This window comes from Typopeltis vanoorti, chromosome 17 (genome assembly GCF_054136105.1).
Source record: "Typopeltis vanoorti isolate ZY-2024b chromosome 17, IOZ_Tvanoo_1.0, whole genome shotgun sequence".
Taxonomy (NCBI): Eukaryota; Metazoa; Arthropoda; class Arachnida; order Uropygi; family Thelyphonidae; genus Typopeltis; species Typopeltis vanoorti.
Window position 1 is genome coordinate 85,171,939 of NC_143565.1, and position 23,301 is coordinate 85,195,239.

General features: G+C 35.8%; 1 protein-coding gene across 3 annotated transcripts in view; it reads right to left on the reverse strand.

The window, feature by feature from the left end:
- Nucleotides 1–23,301, reverse strand: part of FucT6 (alpha-(1,6)-fucosyltransferase 8) — a 160,140-nt gene that overhangs the window by 66,575 nt on the left and 70,264 nt on the right. For all 3 annotated transcript variants that reach the window (XM_090407764.1, XM_090407763.1, XM_090407762.1), the window contains 2 exons: nt 20,225–20,462; nt 3,488–3,725 (listed from right to left, as the gene is read on the reverse strand). In XM_090407764.1, the coding sequence (XP_090263890.1) occupies nt 3,488–3,725; nt 20,225–20,462 (476 nt within the window). The remainder of the gene's footprint in view (nt 1–3,487; nt 3,726–20,224; nt 20,463–23,301) is intronic.

Consider the following 23,301-nt stretch of genomic DNA (forward strand, 5'->3'; position numbering starts at 1 on the left):
TAGGCACAAATAAGTCTCATTGTCCAGTTCCCCATTCTCATATTTGCCCACATTACTCTACTTGAGACTGACTGCCATTCAAGAAGATTAGCCTCGTATTTTGTGTTGAATACTATGGCTACTCCTTCTTTTCCTTGATTGTTATTGCCTGAATATAACATTTTGTATTTATTGCTCAGAAAGATCTCACCAGTTTTTGTCTTTTTTGTTTCAGTTACCCCTATTATGTCTATCTGGTACTTATCTAATTCCTCAGCTAGCTCCATTTCTTTGCCATTCAGGCTTCTTACGTTGATAGTACCGATCTTTAACTCTGGTGATGTTGAGTTGGGGTTTGTTTTCAGATTTGTTCCAGTAGCTGACTTTTCGCTGTTCGCCCTGGTTCCCTGGCGAAAACAACGGGGGGCCTTGTTTAACCCGGCGACGCCCCAGCCGGCATGAAATTTTGTCATGTTGTACCATCATTTTTTATTTTGGTTTAACCAATAAGAATACAATTTGGTCGGCTAAATCCCAAATTGCCAGCCCATCCTCGTTCGTTCAGTATCAAAGTAGATACCCAACAGGGTGCACCACGAGAAGGTGAAGATTGGACATTAGGTCAGAAGCCCTGGTCGGTTCTCCGCATTCCTTTAAAGGCTATGTGGAGGTCTCCTCTCAGTTATACAGCTTTGACCCTTAAGCACCCCAGTTGTGCATAAGGGTCAGATAAAGAAATTAATTAAAGTGTTAAATTTATTTAAGAACCCCATTTCATGTGTTATAAGGTAGCAAAACCTGTAAGCCAGAGTCCAAGGGTCACCTTTTGACCGTCCAGTGTTACGTATACTGGGGGGGGGGGAGAAGTTATGAGAAAGAGAAACTAGAGCACTTTCCAAGAAAAACACAACAAACGCACATGCGATGTAATAGAGAGAGCTGAACGCCGTGACGTAAACCCACATAACCACGTTGGCGGGCATCGCTATAGCTGAGAAACACCGAGAAGAGAAAGAAAACAAAAGGGTCAAGCAACCCCCACTCAAGGCTTTTTTGATTCCGGTTTCCTGATCGCTCAGACGTTGGTCCAGTCCGCACCTACGGAGAAGTTCCAAGTGGTCGTGGGAGGTATGAGGCATCTGTCATAGCATACCAAGTAGGACTAGCTATTTCCTTGGACTAGGATAGCTGTGTTATGTCTTGCAACAGAAGAACCAAGTAGATGCCGTCCATTCTGGCTAAGCTCCTGAGCCATATCTTCCTTCCCACGGAGAATCCGGCCGTATAGTTTGTAGTAGGTGACCAGACGGATAGCAGACTGAGAAGACGTCTTGATGTTCTAGACAAGGCAGAAGAAAACATCGAGTATCATTCCAAGGATGGTAACGTAGACTCTTGTGATATATTTTTCAGTTGAGGAATTGTGTGCTTTCTAGAGAACAATTTTGTGTGGTGGACTTATTTCATGGAACTTTAAGATACTGTCTACAATTTGGCATAGGCCCATTTTGTTTGAGAACCGTTTGCCTAGAAAGGCCATGTTTATTCTGTATGAATTAGTAGTAATGTATTAGATAATATAACAAGTGACCATGTGAGTGTAGAAAGTATGATAATGTTAATGAGATAATGTTAAGTTGCATATAGAGGTGGTCCAAGCAAGTTTGTTCATGTATTTTGTTTAGTAGTATTGAATCAAAGATATTACTTGAGAATGATTCAGATTACTTAGTAGTAATGCTTACTTGTATAATTTCTTTTATTAATAAATATGTTTCTTAATACCTGCCTGATCTGATTTAGTATATAAATTCAAACAGCCACTCATAAAATTACTATCGAACTTAGCGGGAAGAGCCCACATGTATGATTAAACAAAGTGGACCACGACTGCATGTAAGAATTTAGTGAACAGAGATTAGATTTTATTATAGTTTAATTATTGTGTATCCTTCTGAGAGAGCCATCCTGGATAAGAGTCTCATCTATCCTCGGTATTGGCTGGCGCAGTTAAAATATAAATTTGTCAATGCTTATCGGGTGGACTGTCTTAGAAGATGTGCTAATGGTCACGTCCCATACAAGGACAAAGCCCTAAAACATTAAGTAACCTACACGTGGTTAAACTATAGACAGGCCAAAGAACTGCTTGTTTAAAAAGGGGAGAGATTTAAGTAAAAGAAACGAAATAAGTAAAGAATAAAGTTTAAAAGGAAAGATATACGGGAATAAAAGATTAAATTAAATAAGAATTAGAAATAAAATAAATAAGAAGAAATTATATCAAATGGCGCAGTTGGTATGATATATAAATAGATATAAGGAAAACACGATATAACAGCCCGTACCAATGTAACTGATCTCTCAACACAGAGAAGCAGCGGTTGAGTATTGAGAGAGTTTCCCGAATTGCAGAGCTTCTGACTCTGTCGAGTCTTGTCAGCCTTGCAACTCCTCGAAGGAACCTCATTTCAGCCGCTTGGATTTGTGTCCGCATTCTTTTGGTCATTACCCAACTCTCATGACCATAGGTGAAGATGGGGACATAGACTGTATTGAAGACAGCCAGCTTTGCCTTCTGGCTTAACTCCCGCTTCAATATTACCGAACGGCCAAGCTCCTGCAATATTGAGCTTGCTAAGCCAATTCGAGTATCTAGCTCTACGTCCCATTTTCCATCATTCGTGAATATGGACCCAAGGTATTTAAACTTCTCCACTTACATGTAGAGTGCACTGGGATGGTTGTCTTGAGACCACGAATGTTTCAGTTTTGGTCACACTGATCTTCATTCCGACCTCTGCACAAACAGCTACAAAATGTTTATTCATGTAATCACATAAATTAAATCTAGCTTGATGTAATTTTTTTTTTCCCCACTAGAGGTCATGCCAGTGAGTAGCATGTGATCAAATCATCGTTTCTCTAGCTTAGCTTACGGTTTGAAATGTAGCACAGCTTCGCTTGTATATTTATGTATGCTCCAGATGATGATCTTGATATGAAGATCGAAATGTCAGGATAATAAAAAGAGTTATTTTAACACGGTTGTAGAATCCATAATTTCAAAAATGAATGCTGATCACCGTGTAACACTAAAAGAAAGGACACTATCTTTAGATGGGGAGAAGACTGCCGTTGCTGTGGTTATAGTGCAGCAAGAGAGTACATCATATCTATCAACTGTATGTTCTCAGCTGATCTGTCTGTTTTACAAAGTAAAATCCTTGCTACCTTTATAAAAGACTAGCTAACCCTATACATAAGACTAGACTATATATGTATGAATGTTCTTTCTTATGTCTTATCACATTTTGCTATAGTGGTGCTTTATAATTCATGCTATTTCAAAAAAAAAAAAAAAAAACAGCAAGCAAGACAAGAAAACTAGCATTTCACATCTTTGAAGTTGTATTTATTCTCAAGTTTTATATAACTATTAACAACAGCATAGCTTAAATTAAAAACTAAATAAGTGAATTCCAGAGAGGAGAGGAAAAACCATTACCCAACAATTGGATGCTTAAAGTCTATTTTTAGTTCTGCAGCTTTCAAAAACTGATCAAGGTGTTCTTGTGGACGAATCAGATATTTGAGAAATTGTCCTATCCACCACACAATAGGATTACCATGTAGACGAATCATTCTTGAGGAAAGATCTTTCGGTATACTCAAAGGTATATATAAGGGGCGTGGTCTCACACTATCAATGATTGGAATATCAACTACCTGAGTATCATCTGAACCTAGAGGAAACAAACAAATAAGCATTTTGGAAATATAGCAACAGACATGGGTTAAAAATTATGAGATAAAAATAAGACTGGCATTACTAATTATTATTATTATTTTGACACCTCCAGGTAGTCCAAAGATTCGTCGAGGGAGGGCACCTATTCTACAACTCTCTGTCTTTAGTACTCGATCCACCAACTACAACAAACCACAACTACACCACCATCTACCACCAATAGTATTTTCACAGACACTCACAAACATCCATTCCCATAGTGCAATTCGAACCCACAGCCTTTTGACTGGAGAGCAGATACACTAACAACTTGGCCAATCAGGCTGACAACTTTAAAATCGCAACATTAAAACAACAGCAATTTTAAAAATATTAAAAAAAAATTTTTTTTTAAGTATGACAGCCCTAATCATATAATTATTATTGCACTGGAACCTTCATTGAAGTCTGAAAAACTCATTCCAAGAGTCCTATACTATCCATAAAATACCTATCATACCTCTCCTTGAATGCACGAGTGTATTTATTCAATTTTCAGGGATCCTTGTTCTGCTCCCATTGCCAAGTGTTGAAATATTTCCTTTGATTCAATCCTATAAACCAACCCTTTTAGTAACTTGAATGTTTCTATCAGATCTAGCTACCAGATCTACCAAACTTAAGTACAGATCCTTGGGAATATAAAATAGGATCTGTACTTAATTTAGGTATATGACAAAGAACCCAAAGAAAAGCTTTTCAAAAGACTGCAATTACATGGAATAAATGGAATGTTACACAGAGCAATACACAGCTTATATGTAAACTGTCAGTAAGCAGTTAGAAATGAAGGAAATACAGGAAGATGGTTTGATGTAAAATCAGGTTTAAGACATCCTATGCACATTATCTCCACTATTACTCATCTTATATACAAAGCATGGAACCTGGTAAATTAGTAAGTAATGAAAATCAGGTAAGTAACATTGATTGTTAAAAGAAGGATATTATTTGGTATGGTGATTATCATAAAACATGCTACTGATGAGCGGGTAACTTCAAGTTTTCCTGGAAGAAAAATTAAAAATATAGCAGTAATTGAAAAGCAGAAAAGCAAAGCAAAAGAGATTGTAATTGTAGAATTGTAGTAGACACTAGTGTTAGGTTCAGTATGGTGGAATACAAAAGGGTTCTTGGAAGAATCAAGAGTGAAGAGTGAGAAAGTGGAAATTGTATGTATATTACCTAGATATGAAAAAAATTAATTAAGAAACTGCTATGATGGCAAATGATTCAATACGCAGGCTGTGCACAATGAACAGATGCGAGTTTTTGGATGTATGGAGCAAGTTTGAATGAAGATTATATTTTTATAAGAAGGACAGCAACACCTGAATGCATCTGGTATCAGGAGTCTTGAAAAACTAATAATTGGTCTGAGACCTAACACAGAGAATCAGGGAAACTAAATTATAACAGAATGAATGGTGAGAATCTGTGCATAAGAGCAGCAATGTTATGTAGCTGTGAGGAGAGAAAGATTTAGATTTGTTTGTCTGGATCAGACCTGAAAAGTATGTGCAAAGATGACTGCATAAATAAGATACTAGATAAGAACAGAGATCTGCAATAGAGACAGATGTTAAAAGTTTTTCTATTCGGTTATACTATAAATGTCGGCCTGGTTGGCCGAGTGGTTAACATATCCACACTCTACAGCCCAAATACTTTGAATCTTGCCATGGGCATGGATGTTTGTGATTGTCTGTGAAAATACTAGTGGTGGTGGTGGGAAGTAGATGGCATTGGTGTGAATGAAGATAGTAGTTGTGGTTGGTTGTAGTTGGTGGAGACAGAGAGTTGTGGAGTGGGTGCCCTCCCTTGATGAGTCTTTGGACTCCCTGGAGGTATCATGTAATCATAATAAAAATTAAAGATTCCAAGAAATTATATTCTTGGTTTCATCCTTAATCCAAGTACAGGTAGCCCTTGTATAATGCGGATGTTAGGTTCCATAGAAATGCTGCGTTATATAAATCATGTTGTGCGAGACTCGGATCACATAGAAAAAGTAGGGTTATGTTCAGAAATAGTTTTATTTTTAATATTATATAAACAACAATGACATATCCAACGAAAATATATTTTTACTTAATTCAGGTAATTCATGTAAGTTAAGAAAACATATAAATTATGAAACAAACATAGTATAAACATATAAAATTACAAATTGTACGTAAACTTCATTGCACATAATGCATAAATGCTTTAGGCAAAATAAAATAAAGTGTATATTTTAATCGTCATCACTTTCTTCAAAAATAACATTTCGTAGATGTTCTTTATTTACGAGTGGCCGGACTTAGTCATCACTTGAAATCTATTGGACATCATTTGTATAATTCTCATTGCACACTTTGGCTGGTTTAGCTATCAAGAAGTTAGTAATAAGACCTTGCTTACCACTATGCTGTAATATTTTTATTAAGTTAATAATATGGAACTAAACAAATATCCAATTGTCTCGTGAATTTTCCAGGGCTCTCCACCGAGGGATCATTATCCGTAAAATAACTTCCCAACTTTCTTGCCAAGTCCAATCCTTCTCGTAATTTTGTTAAACTGAATTCTTTAATGTATCACAATCAGAATCTTCGGTGGGACCTTCCTCGACATTTGGTTCGACGTCATCTATTAATTGTACCAGTTCCTCCTCATTTAAATCTGTTTCCCTTCAATTAATTCACTAATTTCGTTTTCAACCATATCGCAAAAGCCCTCTCCACCAAAAATGTGTGCGACATTTATTATGCAACTTAGCTCGGCATCCACTGGAGTTACGAAATTTTGTTTCAGAATGGCTTCAGGCTATATTTTTTTCCAGCAAGCATTCAGTGTAGAGGGTTGTAATTCCTTAATGGACAGAGAAATAATTTTCACACAATTCAATATTGAAAACTCTTTCCACATTTGAGGCAGTATTATATTTGGATTAGATTCCATTTTTTCCAAAATTAATTGGAATGTTCGACGAATACAATAGGAGTTAAATGTTGATATTATTCCTTAGTCGAGTGGTTGAATAAGTGAAGTAGCATTAGGTGGCAAAAAAGTTATTTTAATATTTGGATGGCTTAAATTTGTTGGGTGGCCTGGTGCGTTACCTAAAATTAGTAGAATTTTAAAGCTGATATTCTTTTTCTTTGTGTAACTTTCTACATCGGGTAATTGGAATGTTCAACGAATATAATATACGAATATATTATTCCTTAGTCGAGTGTTTGAATAAGTAGAATTAGGCAGCAAAAAAGTTATTTTAATATTCAGATGGCTTAAATTTGTTGGGTGGCCTGGTGCGTTACCTAAAATTAGTAGAATTTTGAAGTCGATATTCGTTTTCTTTTGTGTAACTTTCTACATAGGGTACAAAACACTTGAAAAACCAATTTTCAAACATGCTAGCTGTAACCCATGCCTTTTTGTAGGCCCACCAATTAACAGGTAAGGTGCACCTGTCGAGCCCTTTCATAGCATGAGGATTTGAGAATCGGTTAATAACACATTGGTTTTGTCATGTAATCACCTGATGCATTACTACAAAACAGTAAAGTAATTCTATCTTTGGAAACTTTGAATCAAGGAGCTGATCTTTCATTTTTCAAAATATAGGTGCGTTTTGGCTTTTTTTCCCAATATAACCCAGATTCACCTACATTGAACAACTGGTTGGCAGTATAACCACTTTCTTCAATGATTTTTAAAAGTTCTCCTGGGTATTTCCGGGAAGCTTCTATCTCTGCTGATGTTCCTGGATTTTAAGATTATGCAAAGAAAATCGTTTTTTAAAGTTTTCGAATCAACCCTTACTGGCACAAAATCCATGCTGAGAGCTTTTTTCTGAAGAATCTTGATCAAGTTCTTTTAAATCTTTATAAACTTTGAGAGCTTTTTAAGATTTCCATCCAAAGGAATTTTCTTTTAAGTGCAATCTTCTATCCAAATCATTAGAGATTTCTCCATTTTTTCCATTAAAATATTGCGTATATGAGCAACTGGCTTTGCACTTACCGTTGACCCAGCAATAACACTTTTTTGGATTTTATGTTCATTTTGTTTGATTCAATTTAAATGAATTAACATTTAAACAAAGTCATTGCAACAACTCCAGTTTTTTCTCCATTTTTCGACAGATCCAAGATTTTAATTTTTTTTTCGATGTGTTCGAATGTTTTAGTGGTCATTACTATAAAACTATTTTTCTTTTACATAAAAAAAGCACTGTATATTAATTATGCATCAACTCACCAGAAAATAAAATGCTCAGCTTGAGATTAACACGCCTATGATTTTTAATGCACTTTCCTGGAGGAGAATGACAATTTTCAACAATAAACACTTTATATGGTAAACAATTGACGTATACATGCATGCTAAAGGGTATTTCCCCCTAATATAAATTCGCTACTTATAACTATGCGTGATATGGGCAGATGCAAATTTAACGACGATAAAATTTGATTTTTAAGTCGAATGGTGAAAAATATATGAAAAGATAAAAGTTTATTACAATTTGTAGACCGTGTTATATCAAAACCATATTTATGCTGTATTGTATAAATACGAAGGTTACCTGAATAAGCAAACAAAGTTTGCACGTGAAGTCACTTCACGACTGGGCTACTTGTATATAGAGGCTAATGACTTCACATCAATTGGCTTATCCCACTTATCACATGCAATGCACATATCCCACTGAAAAATTCTCAATAAAAGTCAAAACCGGTCAAGGTAAATGGCCCCTTCCCATAATGTATAGCATTATACATATAAGTCTAATCTTTAGAGGTACCTGTGGCATAATAAATTAATAACTTAACACATATAAAACCAACAGTAATAACTTTAATGAATTAAAGGTACAAATATTTCGTACTGAAAGTAACAGTACATCATCAGTGTAGAACGAACAGTTAAAGGAATGGAATACAAAGTACACAACAGTCAGTGGATCACCAATTAAATTGTTGCCATGTGCCAGAAGATTAATTAAAATAATATTAAATAATTCTTTAAAGATAATTATTTCATTGATGGTTGCAAAAGATAAGAGTCTCTCAAACTTTTGGGAGAGAGAGACAGTCATTTCGATTCAAATTCGGTCGATGCAAAAGGGCTTCGCAACTTTCTTTAAAAAGGTGTTCACATTTAAACCTGCATCTGTGGAGCAGACAAGCTTTATCCCACTGAATATTATGATTAGTGTTAATGCTATGTTGTGCTAGACCAGACTTGTAAGGTTTCATGTATTCGATATAATACTGATGTTCCTTCATTCTTTTTTTCCACAGAACGGCAAAAGTATGATAAGTTACAATCACATGGCATCTGGTAAACACCAGCCAATGATAGAGGTGCCAGTTTGTCTTTTGTAGATGGCAAAAAAATGACTGCCTCTCTCTCCCAAAATGTTTGTGAGATTCTTATCTTATGCAACCATCAATGAAATAATTATCTTTAAAGAAGTATTTAATATTATTTTAATTAATGTTCTGGCACGCGGCAACAATTTAATTGGTGATCCACTGACTGTTCTGTACTTTGTATTCTATTCCTTTAACTGTTTGTTCTACACTGATGATGTACTTACTTTCAGTACGAAATATTTGTACCTTTAATTCATTAAAGTTATTACTGTTGGTTTTACATGTGTTAAGTTATTAATAGCATTATACATGTCTGTAAGGATATGTGTGTTGCATTATGGGATACTAAGGCAATTGATGTGAAGTCATCAGCCTCTATATACAAGTAGCCCAGTCATGAAGTGACTTTCCCTATAAACTTTGTTTGCTTACAGTTGGATAAAGGATGAAACCAAGAATATAATGCCAGCCTGGTTGGCCAAGTGGTTAGCGTATCTGCTCTCCAGCCAAAAGGCTGCAGGTTCGAATCCAGATGTGGGCATGGATGTTTGTGATTGTCTTTGGAAATACTAGTGGTGACTGGCGGTAGGTATCATAGGTGTAGTTTCAGTCAGTTGGTGATTGAATGATGTAGATGGAATTGTAGAGAAGGTGCCCTTCCTCAATGAGTCCTTGGACTCCCTGGAGGTGTCAAATAATAATATCTGGTGTGAAGTAGAGGTTATCAAGACCAACTACATAGTGGGATGTTGTTACAGACCTAGTGGATCAGTTGCTAGTGACAAAAAAATGCATCACCAAATAAAGATAATAATAATTTCTTGGCATCTTTAAACCATATTTAATGTAGACTAGACCGGCTTGTTCTGGAAAAAGATGCCTAAGAGAACTTTCATCGCATGTGAAGAAAAAACGTATCCTAGCTTTAAGGCTTCCAAAGACTGGTTGACAATAATGCTTGGTGGAAATGCAGCTGGTGATTGCAAGTTAAAACCTCTCTTAATTTATTGCTCTGAAAATCCAAGAGCTCTAAAAAAAATCTAAAGCTGGCTTGCCAGTGATTTGTAAGTCAAATTCTAAAGCTTGGGTGACAGCTTCTATTTTTGAAGACTGGTTTGGTCACCACTTCATACCTGAAGTTGAACATTATTGCCAGTTTAAAAAAATTCCGTTTAAATTATACCCATTATTGATAATGCACCTGGTCACCCTCCTGCAACTTTAATTGATTTTGATCCATGTGTAAAAGTTGTTTTCTTGCCTCCAAATACAACAATGGACCAAGGAGTTATCAAACATTCAAAGCATACTACACACGGCATTTGTTTGCAAGTCTGAATGAAGCTATGAGGCAAAATGAGCAACTGTCTGTTAAAGTTTTGGAAACAGTTTAATGTTTTAGATGCTGTAAGGATTATTGGAGATTCTTGGGGTGAAATTTCCCATAAAACCTACCTTGAATGATGACATGAAAAAACTTTGAACATCCTTTTTTAGATGTGAAACGGAAATATTGCCAGAAACTGATCAAGTTGCTGAGGCAATAGAAGAAGTTGTCAACCTTGCCAGGCAATTAGATTTAGAAGTCAATAGTGAAGATGTCAGCAAGCTGTTAGACTCACATAACAAGGAGCTTACAATCGACGAGCTCATAGAGACGCATGAGCAAAGCGCTACTGAAGAGACTGAAACCTCAGATCCAGTTCTACCAGAAAAGCACATGACAATTGCAAAATTAACAGGTCTCAGCTTAATTAAGAAAGGTTTACAGATTTTGGAGGATAAAGATTCTAACGAGGAATGAATTGTAGCCACAACGCAAGGAATAAAAAAAATCATTGGCTTGCTATGAAGAAATTTTGCGTGACAATAAAAAGACATTATGCTGTCAGACAAATCTATTAGATTTTATGAAACCATCAACATTGAAATAACTTTCTTTTTTTTATGTACAAAAAACTACAATTATGATTATAGAGTATTTCTTAAATAATATAGGTGTTTTTGTAAACCTTTGGTCTCAATTAACTAATATTTTGTATGTTTGTATATATAAATTACATGCAAAATTATACCCTGAGTTATGCGAACTCGACATGCGCTTTTTGTTGGTCCCACCTACTGCGTAACTTCGGGGTTTTACTGTACTTGCAGAATGATTTGAATAGTTTGGAATTGTGGGCATGGGAAAATGGCTGTTCAGTTCAATGTTAGTAAACTTACATAACTTACTTTAGTCAGATTAGATATCCAATGTCATATTACATTGGGGGTTTATAATAAAAGAGTCTGATCAGGCTAGGGATCTTGAAGTTTTAGTAGATAGGAAGTTGAAGTTCAAGGGTCATAAAGCAAAGATTGCAAATACAACTCAGAGAATAATTGCAATGCTGAAGCGAACTTTGACATCTAAAGATAAGGATGTCAATTTACCTCTATACAAGGCCTTGATAAGACCTCACTTGGACTACTATGCACAGGTATGGTCTTCTTTTTTCTGTGGGGATTCTGATACAATGGAGAGAGAGGGTGCAAAGGAGAGTGTTAAAAAATGATATTGGGATTATGGAATACTGATTATGAAGACAGATTGAATAATTGTATGCTGTAGACACTAGGCAAACAGGAGAAAGAGGGGTGATATGATTGTGACTTACAAACTTCTGAGAGGGTCATACAAGATTGATGTCATACAAGGTCATACAAGTTGATGGAATTTTTCATTTTATGGAGGGTGGGGGAAAGGACAAGAGAGCATCCTTGGAAGCCGAGAATGAATGCCATCAAGAAAGGGATAAGATCTAGATTTTTCTCTCATAGAATACTGCATGATTGAAATGGATTTCCAACTAGATGTGTGTGCAAGTAGTGTGAATGAATTCAAGAACAAGTATGACAGGCTGGTGTATGTAGCCTCCTTCAATGAGTCTGTCCCTGACTCCCTGGAGGTCTCTCTTAATAATAATATTAGATAAGGATTTATGGATTGCATTAGGAAAGAAAGTGGCATTAAACCTGATATTTATCATTGGAGATATCAAACTCTTTGCTTTATGCAGATGATGTATTCCTGAATGCATCCAGTATAAGTCTCCAATATTCTTTAACTAAACTAACAGCTATAACAAATTTGGCCTGAAAATCAGCAATAAAAGAACTAAAACTATGAAAATAGGGAAGAACATAAATTCAGAAAACTTCAGCTGCATTCATTCTCAACGGTACAAGAAAAATATTTCAGCTATTTAGGCACAGTCTTTAGTGAAGATGGCAAATTAAATTTGGAAACAGACAACAGAAAAACCAAAGCCAGTATTGGGGGAGCCAGATGAATAAATTTATATGGAATAAGAGAGAAATTAGCCAAAACACGAAACTAGTATGACAGCTGGTATTCAAACCAGTTTTAAGTTAATGATTTGAGAGTTTGGTTAGAAATAAAGCACTTGATCAAAAATTAGAGACTACAGATATGAGAGTTCTGAGAAAAATTAAGAGTGAATAGATGGCATCAATGGTAGAATCATATTAAAAATCATACGAATAAAATATTAGAAAGGAAATTGACATTGTTAGCATTCAAAAATGTGTCAGCAGGTTTAATCGAAAGTGGTATTGGCCACTTAAATAGAATGAGTGAGGAAAGGTTAAAAAAAAATATTTATCCGAGAGCTGCATCACAATGAGCATCTAGTAATTTGGTGAGCAGCAGTGACACAATCTGGATAGCTGAACAAACAAACAACACTAATCGCAGGCGATTAGTGTTGAAAAACATGTGGGTATATAGTGATGTAAAAACACCAAATAAAATTACCAACATCAAGATTATCGATTAGTGACAGAATTAAAATATCTAATACACACTCGATTCAAATTATTATTTTATTTTTTCACTTGTAAAAATCAAAACCCACAGGCAGGCCACACAAAATTGCATCACGAGCTGCATACGTCCCACAGGCAGTGCTTTGGACAGCCCTGCCCTAGAAGAACACAATATTATTATTACATGACACCTCCAAGGAATCCAAAGACTCATCGAGGGAGAGCATCTACTCTATAACTCACTGTCTCCACACTACTCAATCCACCAACTACAGTGAACCTTATCATCTACACCAATGCCATCTACTGCTCCTCCCCCCCACCACCACCACCACCACCAGCCTTTTCACAGACAATCACAAACATCTATGCCCATGGCAGGATTCGAGCCCGCAGCCTTTTGGCTGGAGAGCAGATATACTAACCACTCAGCTATACCAGGCCGGCAAAAACATATATTGTCAGGAGTGGGATTTGAGCCCATGCCCAATTTCATGGACCACAATTCACAATTGTGTCACACAAAAGAAAATTATCATTGAGTCTGGTGACTTATACCACTTGGCCATCTTGCCAAAACAAAAAAAAACTCCTTGTCAGGAGTGGGATTTGAACCCATGTCCACATATGTGGACCAGAATTCACTCATACTATATGAAAGGAAGTATTCCTTGAGTCTGGCACCTTAGACCAGTCGGCCATCCTGACAAGATATAATACAAGATTATCCTGATACATCCTGACAAGATTAAATATAACAATATTGGAGTGCTGTCAAGTATTAGAGGAAAATTGTTGGAAGATTAATAATAAAGTAAACTTAATCATGTACTGCTGTCATAGTAGCCTTAACACTCCTTCAAGACACATATTAGGAAATTCATGATGATGTTTCTATCATATCCTCTCTTTTCGATCTATCAACCAACTTTTGCAACACAAAAACCCTAAATCTATAATCATAGGGAAAATTCCACAGATGATTCATAATCATCCACATGTAGCCAAATAGGCCTTATAAAGAGGAATGATAACTTACTTACCTCTACTTGTTACTGTGTTGTTCAATAACCAAGAAGTAATCCTATGAGTTACCCTAGTCACCTTTGCAAGATGTCCTACTTCAATTCACTATCTACTAACATCCCAAGTCCCTAAATTCATCAATTTCTTGGCGTACAGTTCAATCAATGTAGTGCACTGCTTGCAATCTTTTCATCTCAAAATACATAACTTTACACTTTTCACATTAAATGGCATCCATTATATTTAGCTCCTACTTTCAGCCTATTTAAATCATCCTGCAAGCTCTGGTCATTACCTTGATTAGCTATTATGCCATCAAATTTTGCATCAGCAAACAACTGAATATTTCCCTTCAAATCATTTTCTATATAAACAGGTAGTCCAAACAAAGAGCGTCTTGCAGCATACTGCTAGTTACCTGCTTTCGCCTGGATTCTGCTCCTCCATGTACTACTCTTTGGTATCTGTCTCTTAGCCATCATCAAAGGCTGGGAACAATATGCTAAGAACATATTTGCAGCCTGCTTTTTTTTTTTTTTTAACATAATGACCACCAAATGCAAAGTGCTAATTGAAGATGATGAAATAATACAGAGATGGATGCAATATACCAAAGAACTTTATAAAGGAGAGAGAAATTAGATAAATTTCCCCTAGAGGAAGAAACACAGGTAAAGGAAGATGAGAAAGGACCACCTTTCTTAAAGTCAGAATTTAATAGGCTGGCCTCTTGGAAATATGGAAAAAATATATTTTCCATATATGGAAAATATGAGTATATAACTTCTGCATTACTTCAACCTTGGTATATCTTCTGGGTCTGGCTCCCTACTGATGAGACCTCAATAAAGGTTTAAACCAGTATGGATAGTGGCTCTTCCCATAATGCATAGATTTATGTCATCATAATGTCAAAGTATGGGAGAAGTTGGTCAAGAGCAAAATACAGGAATGGATAGATGGAAATAGGATACTGTATAAGCAGCATGATTTTGTGAATGGTAGGTTATGCCTCAGTAACTTGCTTGTGTTTTATAATAGTGACAGCTGAGTTGGATAAAGGTAATAGGTTTACTATGATAATGCTGACTTTGCAAAGACCTTTCACAGGATACCACATGGAATTCTAATCAGTAAACTGCAGCACATGGAGACAGATATTGGGTTAGTGAGATGGTTAGGAGGGTGGTTGATGGAGAGATATAGTTTATTCAGGAGTAGAGTCTAAAAGAAGGCCCGTATCTAGTGTTATGCTGCAGGGTTCTTTCTTGGACTGCTACTGTTTAATTTGTTCATTAATGATATAGGAAAGGATCTGAGGAGAACTGTCAATTATTTGCCAATGATGCAAAGTTGGGTAGAGCAATAGTTAATACAGATGATGTCAAAATTTTGCATGATTTGGATAGATTGGCAGACTGGGCAAAGGAGAATGGATGTCAGTTTAATGTGGTGAGGTTAAGCATTTTGGGGTGAAAAGATTACCAGCTGTATACCACATTGGTGGAACTGTATTCCAGGAAATTGACGAAGCCAGAGACTTGGGAGTGTTAGTGGATAGGGAGTTAAAGTTTAGGGGACACATAGCAAAAGTGGCTAAAGCAGCTCATCAGATCACTTGGTTACTGAAGAATACTTTGACAAGAAGGTTATTGTTCCTCTTTATCTAGCCTTGATAAGACCCCATCATGACTACTGCATGCGGATCTGGGTGCCAGGGTTTCTTGGTGTAATCCAAGTAATTCTATGAGCTATTTTAACAACTTCTGCAATACACCCTCTGAACTTCAACTCTATTGATTAGCTCCAAATTTCTGGTCTTATCAGCTTCCTACAATCCAGTATCATCATATTACACAGTATGTGACCTTTTCAACTCAAAGTGCATAACCTTACATTTTGTAACATTAAATTGACAACCATCATTATTTGCCCACAGTGCCAATTTATTTAAATCATCCTGCAGGATATCTACATCACCTTTATCAACTATTGCCTTCTCCAGTTTTGCATCATCAGCAAACAACTGAATACCCCCCCCTCCTTCAAATCTTTTTCTATACCATTAATATACAAATTAAAGAGTAGTGGCCTAGTACAGAGCCTTGGAGCACTCCACTAGTTATCCTCATACTCCTAGATTCCATGCCATCATATAATACTACTCTGATGTCTGTTTGTTAACTATCCCCTATCCATGCTACTAACTTCATATCCATTCCCATTGTAGTGGTGGGACTGACTATATTGATTCCATAACTACAGCCACTCATGGCTTGCTGACCATACCTTGGACACTCACCACAGAATATGATGAAAAAAGGCCACCTTACTCCATAAAAAATATTTAAATATGAAATTCTTCCTGCAATCTGACTCAGCCTTAACCCAACAAATTTAGTTATATGAAACTGCCTCAAATCTGGGAAGCACTCATTATGAGAACTGCAGCCTAACAACCAAAATCAACCATTCCCAGCCTATTAGGAGGCACTATTTATGACTTTAGACTTAACCTTGTTGTTCTGCTTGATGAAAGACTAGCAAACACAGATTTGTGAGTTCTGATAAAAATTAGGGGATTGAATCATTTGTTAAGGCTTATGTGCTGGGAGAAACTTATGTTGGAGGCTTAATAAAGTGAAACAGTACTAAGAAAGGATTAAAATTGCTATTTAATTCTTCCAATATTTTCTCAGTCACTAAGCCTTCGTCAGGGATTACAATATGAGTCTTGTAATCACACACATACACACAATGCAAAACTAAGCGAAATGTGGATGAATGTATAGAGTCCTAACTAGGTCGGGTGCCTTTTGTGGGCACCTGTTAGTAGCCTAGGATGTAAAACAAAACCTTGAAGTATTAGTGTTTTCAATCCTTTCTAAGTGCTATTTCACTCCATTAAGCCTCTAACATAGAGAGATTGAACAGATGGTATCAATGACAGAACCATGTTAAAAATGAGAGTACAGTGGAACTTCGGTTGTCGAACTTAATTCGTTCCTGAAGGCTGTTCGGAAACCAAATTGTTCGAAAACTGAAACCATTTTCCCATAAGAATTAATGTAAAATGGATTAATCCATTCCCGAACCCCAGATGATTGTTTATTTAAACCTTTACAGCAGTTCTTCATGCATAAGATCGTATACAAACATAATGAAAATGCATAAAATCTTACATAAAAAGAATAAACACAATAAATAGATAAAATATAGACGAAATTGATCACCTCTTTATTTTTGAGTATTGTATAGATCATTGATTTCGCCACACCGAACTGCATAGCAAGATCCAAGATGCACGAATGCATTTTCATGTTTGGATACGATTTCTTTTTTCATCTCTATCGTGGTTCTAACAGCTTTTCTTTTCGCTTTGCTGCTATCACTATTCTTCTGCTGCTGCCCCATGGTGGCTTAGTTAATAATAATTTATAAAAAAAAAAAAAAAAATTAAGAAAACTCACTGCAAATTCAAGCAGGTGCCTGCACTGAACGAAGGCTGCCACGTAACTGACGCTTTTCCACCTTACAGCTCAGCACGCGGAGCACATGGCTGCCATTTGCCTGTTCGGGAACCAAAATTCTGTTCAGAAACTGGGGCGTTTGTTCGGAAAATATGTTCAGGAACCGAATTGTTCGAGAACAGAGGCGTTCAACAACCGAGGTTCCACTGTATTAGGAAGGTCTCAAGAGTGTTATCATTCAGGAATGTGTGAGCATAGCTAATCTGAGGTGATATATATAGTCACATAAACAATATGGGAACAGAAAGGTTAGCAAAAAAAAAAAAAAAAAAAATTTCCATGGCAGGAAAAAGACAAAGACAAAGATGGTAAAGTAATAAGTGCCTTAGAAGATCAAAATATAAGATATGATATTGGAGTCCCGACAAATATGATTTATTTCTAGAAAAATTGCTATTTGGAGGTTGATAATGATGTAAACTTTCATGTAGTACTATCATAATATTCTGTAATCCCCCCCACCACCACCACCACCACTGCCAACTGCACAAATCAAGAATTTGATGATGAAACAAACAGGTGAAAATTATAGGAATATAAAATGGATCTCTTTCAACTTTATTGCTTTCAGACAAGCATATGATAATGTGCCAAAAGAAAACTGCTTAAAACAATAAATCTGTTTGGTGTGAATGAAGCCTTGACATAAGTTGCATACTTGGAGACAGAATTGAAGGTTGAAAAGGATAATAAATCACATGTAAGTAAGATAGGGTATATGCTACCTTCACTTAATTTATAATCATACGCCTGCATTTTAAGGTGAGCGTTTCTTTGTTAGAAGTTTTCCACTTGGTTATACTATAAATTGAATGAAAATAATTCAGGTGCAAACTTGTTTACACTTAGATAAAGAATTAAATCAAGTATATAATTTTCAGTAACTTTAATTTATAGTATAACCAAGTGGAAAAACTTCCAACAACTTTCTCTAATCCAGAGTATTTTAATAATAAGTTGTGACACCTTTTGGCTACTTATATATGAAAATATGATTTCTGCATTACTTCAACCTAAGTATTAATCCTGGATTGATTCATTCAATCCAATACCCTTGGAGGGTAATGGATGGCAATGCTGTAGCCAATGAAGTTCTAACTGAGGCTCAGCTATTGCTGTTACCCTCCTGCCATGATCGGAGCTTTAATTGCTCAATAACACCTTATCCCTACACTGTCCTCTACAGATAACGGGGAATATGAAAAGCATTCTTGCTTCGCCCCTTTAAGCCAGTCCTTATAAGGTTATAAGTATTAATCCTATGCATTATACAAGCATGTATAATGCATAGCATTATACATGTTTGCACCTGAAAATAGTTCAGATGCAAACTTGTTTGCTTACACTTGGATAAAGGAATAAACCAAGTATATAATTTCTTGGTATCTTTAATTTATAAGTGTTTCTTTGTTGTTTTTTATGTGACTCAAACCTACCAAAGGTTGTAAGCATATGGTACATTAGTACAATGGGTGGGCTAAAGATTTATTCTATTTTCATTCATTTTTATAATTATTTATATGTTTTTTATTTATTTTTTTACCTGGTCCAAAAATTCTGCTCTAGAGACCAAACAGAGAACTTTTTCAAGCCATTTCAGGCCTCTAATAAGCAGGGCAGTGGTCCTACACCAGGGGATGATATTCGTCTCTTACCTAAAGACAATCACATGCATCAATGCCAACAGCAGGATTAAACATGCAGCCTGTTTTTTTTTTTTTTTTTTTTTTTTTTTTTTTTGGAGAGTAGATATGTTAACCACCCAACCTGGCCTGGAAAATCTGATATTCAAATAAGAGTTGTTTCTTACTCACTGCATTTTGAGTATTAAATCCACAGAACATGTTACACATTTTATATAGATGGAAATTATAGAGAAACAGATTATAGAATAAGTAAGAATAACATGGTTGGAAATAAGATGAATAAATACGCACACAGAAGTAAAATCAGTGTGCGTATTTAGTAAGTGTTCACACTAATTGGAGAACAGATTTGGTTGCCTGAATTTCTTCAGAATGAACGAGTAGCAAAGAAGATCCAGAAGTGTGCGATCAAGATAGTGAAAAAACTGTGGAATACTCCCTATGAGGGTGGGAACGAAGACTTGTGAGTTACCAAAATTGAGGTACCAAACTGATGAGTGAAATGAATTGCAAGAGATGATCATGAGTGCTTTGTCAATGAATGAGTTCAAGAAAAAAGTGTGATGGTTATTGTGTCAATAAGGGTAGCACGGGCCTTCCATGATGAATCTTCAGACTCCAATGAAAAGTAACAATAATAACAGTTTTGATATATTTGCAGTAGAGTGCCAGATTACAAACCAGACAGGTGATCAAAGACGGGAGACCACATACACGAGTGTCAAGGAAAATTAGGAAAGTGAACAAATGTAATCAAATGGCAGAACCACATTAAAAATAAAGCTATCCAAAAAGAATGTAACATTATTAATAATTAAGAAGTGTAAACAGAACTAATCTACAATGGTATGATCACTTAGACAAAAGATTACCAAAATAAGTGAAGCAAAAAATAGACCCCAGGATCAGAAACTAATTATCTTAATAAAATCTTAATTATGTTACACTGTTATAATAGTTTATGCACTTTGAGGGATATATATACATACCAGAAGATTATGCTATATATATACATTTATATACAAATCCTTAAATAACATATATACAATCACAATAACTTACCTGGCCATGGTGCTCTTGTTTTTCCATTATCATCATTGCAAGTTTCACTTATTGGCAAAAAGACTGCTTCCCATCCTTTCTGTGCATAGCGCCAACTGCGAGATTTCAGAATTAGTGTGCGTTCAGTTCCATAAGCCACAATAAAGCAATAAACTGCATGATGGATCTGACATCCATAACCACATCCTTTATTTAAGTTACATACTATCTTCTTAGCAGTGTCACAATCTTTTGGATTCTGCATAGAAAACATACAAATGTGAATATGCTTAAATCTTTCTATTAATCACTGTGAGGTGATTGAGATATTATAACTTTAATTTTACATTGTTAAATAAGAATAAAATTCGTTAGAAGTGACAAAGTTACCATATTTCCTCAAAAACTATGTACTATTTTTAAAAAAAATCTACTAAATATTAGGGAGTGTGTGTGCAGCGTATTCACAGCTTTCACTTTTTTGTATTCATGCCTAATCATTGTAACTTCCAACTGAAACAGTGTTTGCGTTTGAAGAAAATGTGGATATTAGTTTAAGTTCTTATGATCTGATCATTACTGATTGGCAAAGTGTGTGCATGGAGAGGGGGGGGGAACATTTATGGTATTTCAATGTTAGCACTGAATTATTTAGGAAACAGAAGAGAACAGCAATCAGGCTGCCAAAAAGGAGTACAATGTCAATGAAATCACTATATGAGCTCAAGAAACAGCGTTTTATCTTTGCACTTCCTTAAACATAAAATTATGTCTTTCAAACACAATTTTAAGTTTAATTAAAGGGAATGAAGGGCTTTGACTGCAGTTAAGAAAGCACACTGAGTTGCGATTTCGATGCTATGATCTATACTTGATGTATATTTTCACAATTCACAAATGGAGATGCACAGCTTATTTGTAGGTTTGAGGTGGGTGTGAGTTATGCCTAAAACAACTATGAGGCTAATATAAGGGGAAGAAATTCTGCCACTTCTATATACGAGACAAGCTAAGTCACCTTCAGTGGAAAAAACACTTATAAAAGGTTTCTCATGTCCTAGAGAGAGATAAATTTCAATTCCAGGTCTTTCCAGCTAAATTTTGTTTAATTCTTTATCAAAGTGTAAAAGTTTGCACCTGAAGTATCTTCAGGACTGAGGCAACTCGTGGTAAAGGTGGACCAAGCTCTCATCACTCCTTGTCTTAGTATCTCCCATAATGCAAAACACATATCCTTGCGGAAATGTATAATGCTATGCATTAAAGGAAGGGCCACTACCCAGACCAGTTTCGACCTTTATTGAGGTCTTGTCAGTGGGAGCTAGACCCAGAGGTGGTGATACCAAGGTGGAAGCAATGGAAAAGTCATCTTTACCTATACAAGTTGCCAAAAGGTGTCTCACCTTATTATTAAATTACTCTGGATTTAGAGAAACATGTTGGAATTGTTTTTTCTACCATTGCTTCCACCTTGGTATCACCACCTCTGGGTCTGGCTCCCACGGTCTGGGTAGTGGCCCTTCCCTCAATAAAGGTTGAAACCGGTCTGGGTAGTGGCCCTTCCCTTAATGCATAGCATTATATATGTCTGCAAGGATATGTGCCTTCAGTCCTGAAGGCACATATCCTTTGTTTGCATACACTTGGATAAATGATTAAACTAAATTTATTATAACCGTGTGGAAAGGCTTATGTGTTCGTCGCACATGTTGAAATGGATTTTAATGGTATTGATGCGAACACAGATTGTTAAGAAAATAACTATTTATTAATTCAACATAAATTTATTATAGTCTAACCAAGTGGGGGGGAAAAAAACTTCCAACCAGGAATACTTTGTGGGCAATGCCTACAAAAGTCGCCTATGGTCTGATCGGATTTTCCCTTTCAGTCATTTCCAACCGTAGGCGACTTTTGTAGGCATTGCCCACAAAGCATTCCTGGTGAGATTTTTACAGAGTAGTTCACCATTGCTTTCCCCAACCTGCCAATTTTATCCAGCCTTGGGATCGGCATATGGCTGGGACGTATTCATGACTGTAATCCATGTGTGTTCATGGGGCTGGTTTGCCTGTTCTGGGGAACAAAAAACCCAAGCTTCCGGGTGAAAAAAACTTCCTACCTCCGTATGAGACCGGCTAACTCACTGTTAGTTGAAAGAGACCAGATAAAGGTTCCTCACATCACTGACGAGAATCGAACCCAGGTCTTTCTGACCAAAGGGTGTCGTCTATATAACCTGAGCTACGGAGGCTCTGATTAAGATGCAGTGAAGTATTTCTGTAGAGGATAACTGTACTTGAATCATAAATTTAAATAAGCGATATATCCGACTGTTCATTACATCATGCTAAAATGGTATGAGCTCAAATTTAAAGAGGCCTGTGAAATTCTAATCAACCAGCCTAATCTTAACAATAATGATGGTTGAAAAATCCTAGGAATATGGATGACACATATTCTACCCACATAACCTTTTGTTCTAAGATCATTATAAATTATAATTAGGACTGTAGTAATCCAGGATCTTAGTCTTAATGTAACAAACACTTATCTTAAATTATTCATTAGTCCACCACCATCACTGTATTAAAAGTATTAATATGAATTTGTTCTCTGATTATGTCATAAATATGATATAGCTTTGATGTAAGTTTTCTTCCCCATAGAGGTCAGGTGCTAGTATAATGGTTGATCAAGTCACTTTGTCATACTGTTTGAAATGTAATGTAGCTTGTCTTTGTATATATACTGTATGTATATTGTATACTCCAGATAATGACCTAAATATGAAGGTCAAAATGGCAGGAAATTAAAGTAATTATTCTTAACACAGTTGTAGTCTCCATAATCTGTCAATATGAATATTGATTTTTTGATTATTTGTCTCTAAAAGTTCATTACTTACATTAGTCTAATTACCAAATAGTAAGATAATCTTCCTTGGAGAGTTTATCATCCACAATTCACACAAGCTTCCTTTCTCTTACAATTACAATTTCTGTTCACAATAAAGATTTAGTAAAAAGTGGCAAGTAAATATTTTAATATAAATTTATATATGTGAATAATAATAATTTTTATAATAAGATTAATGC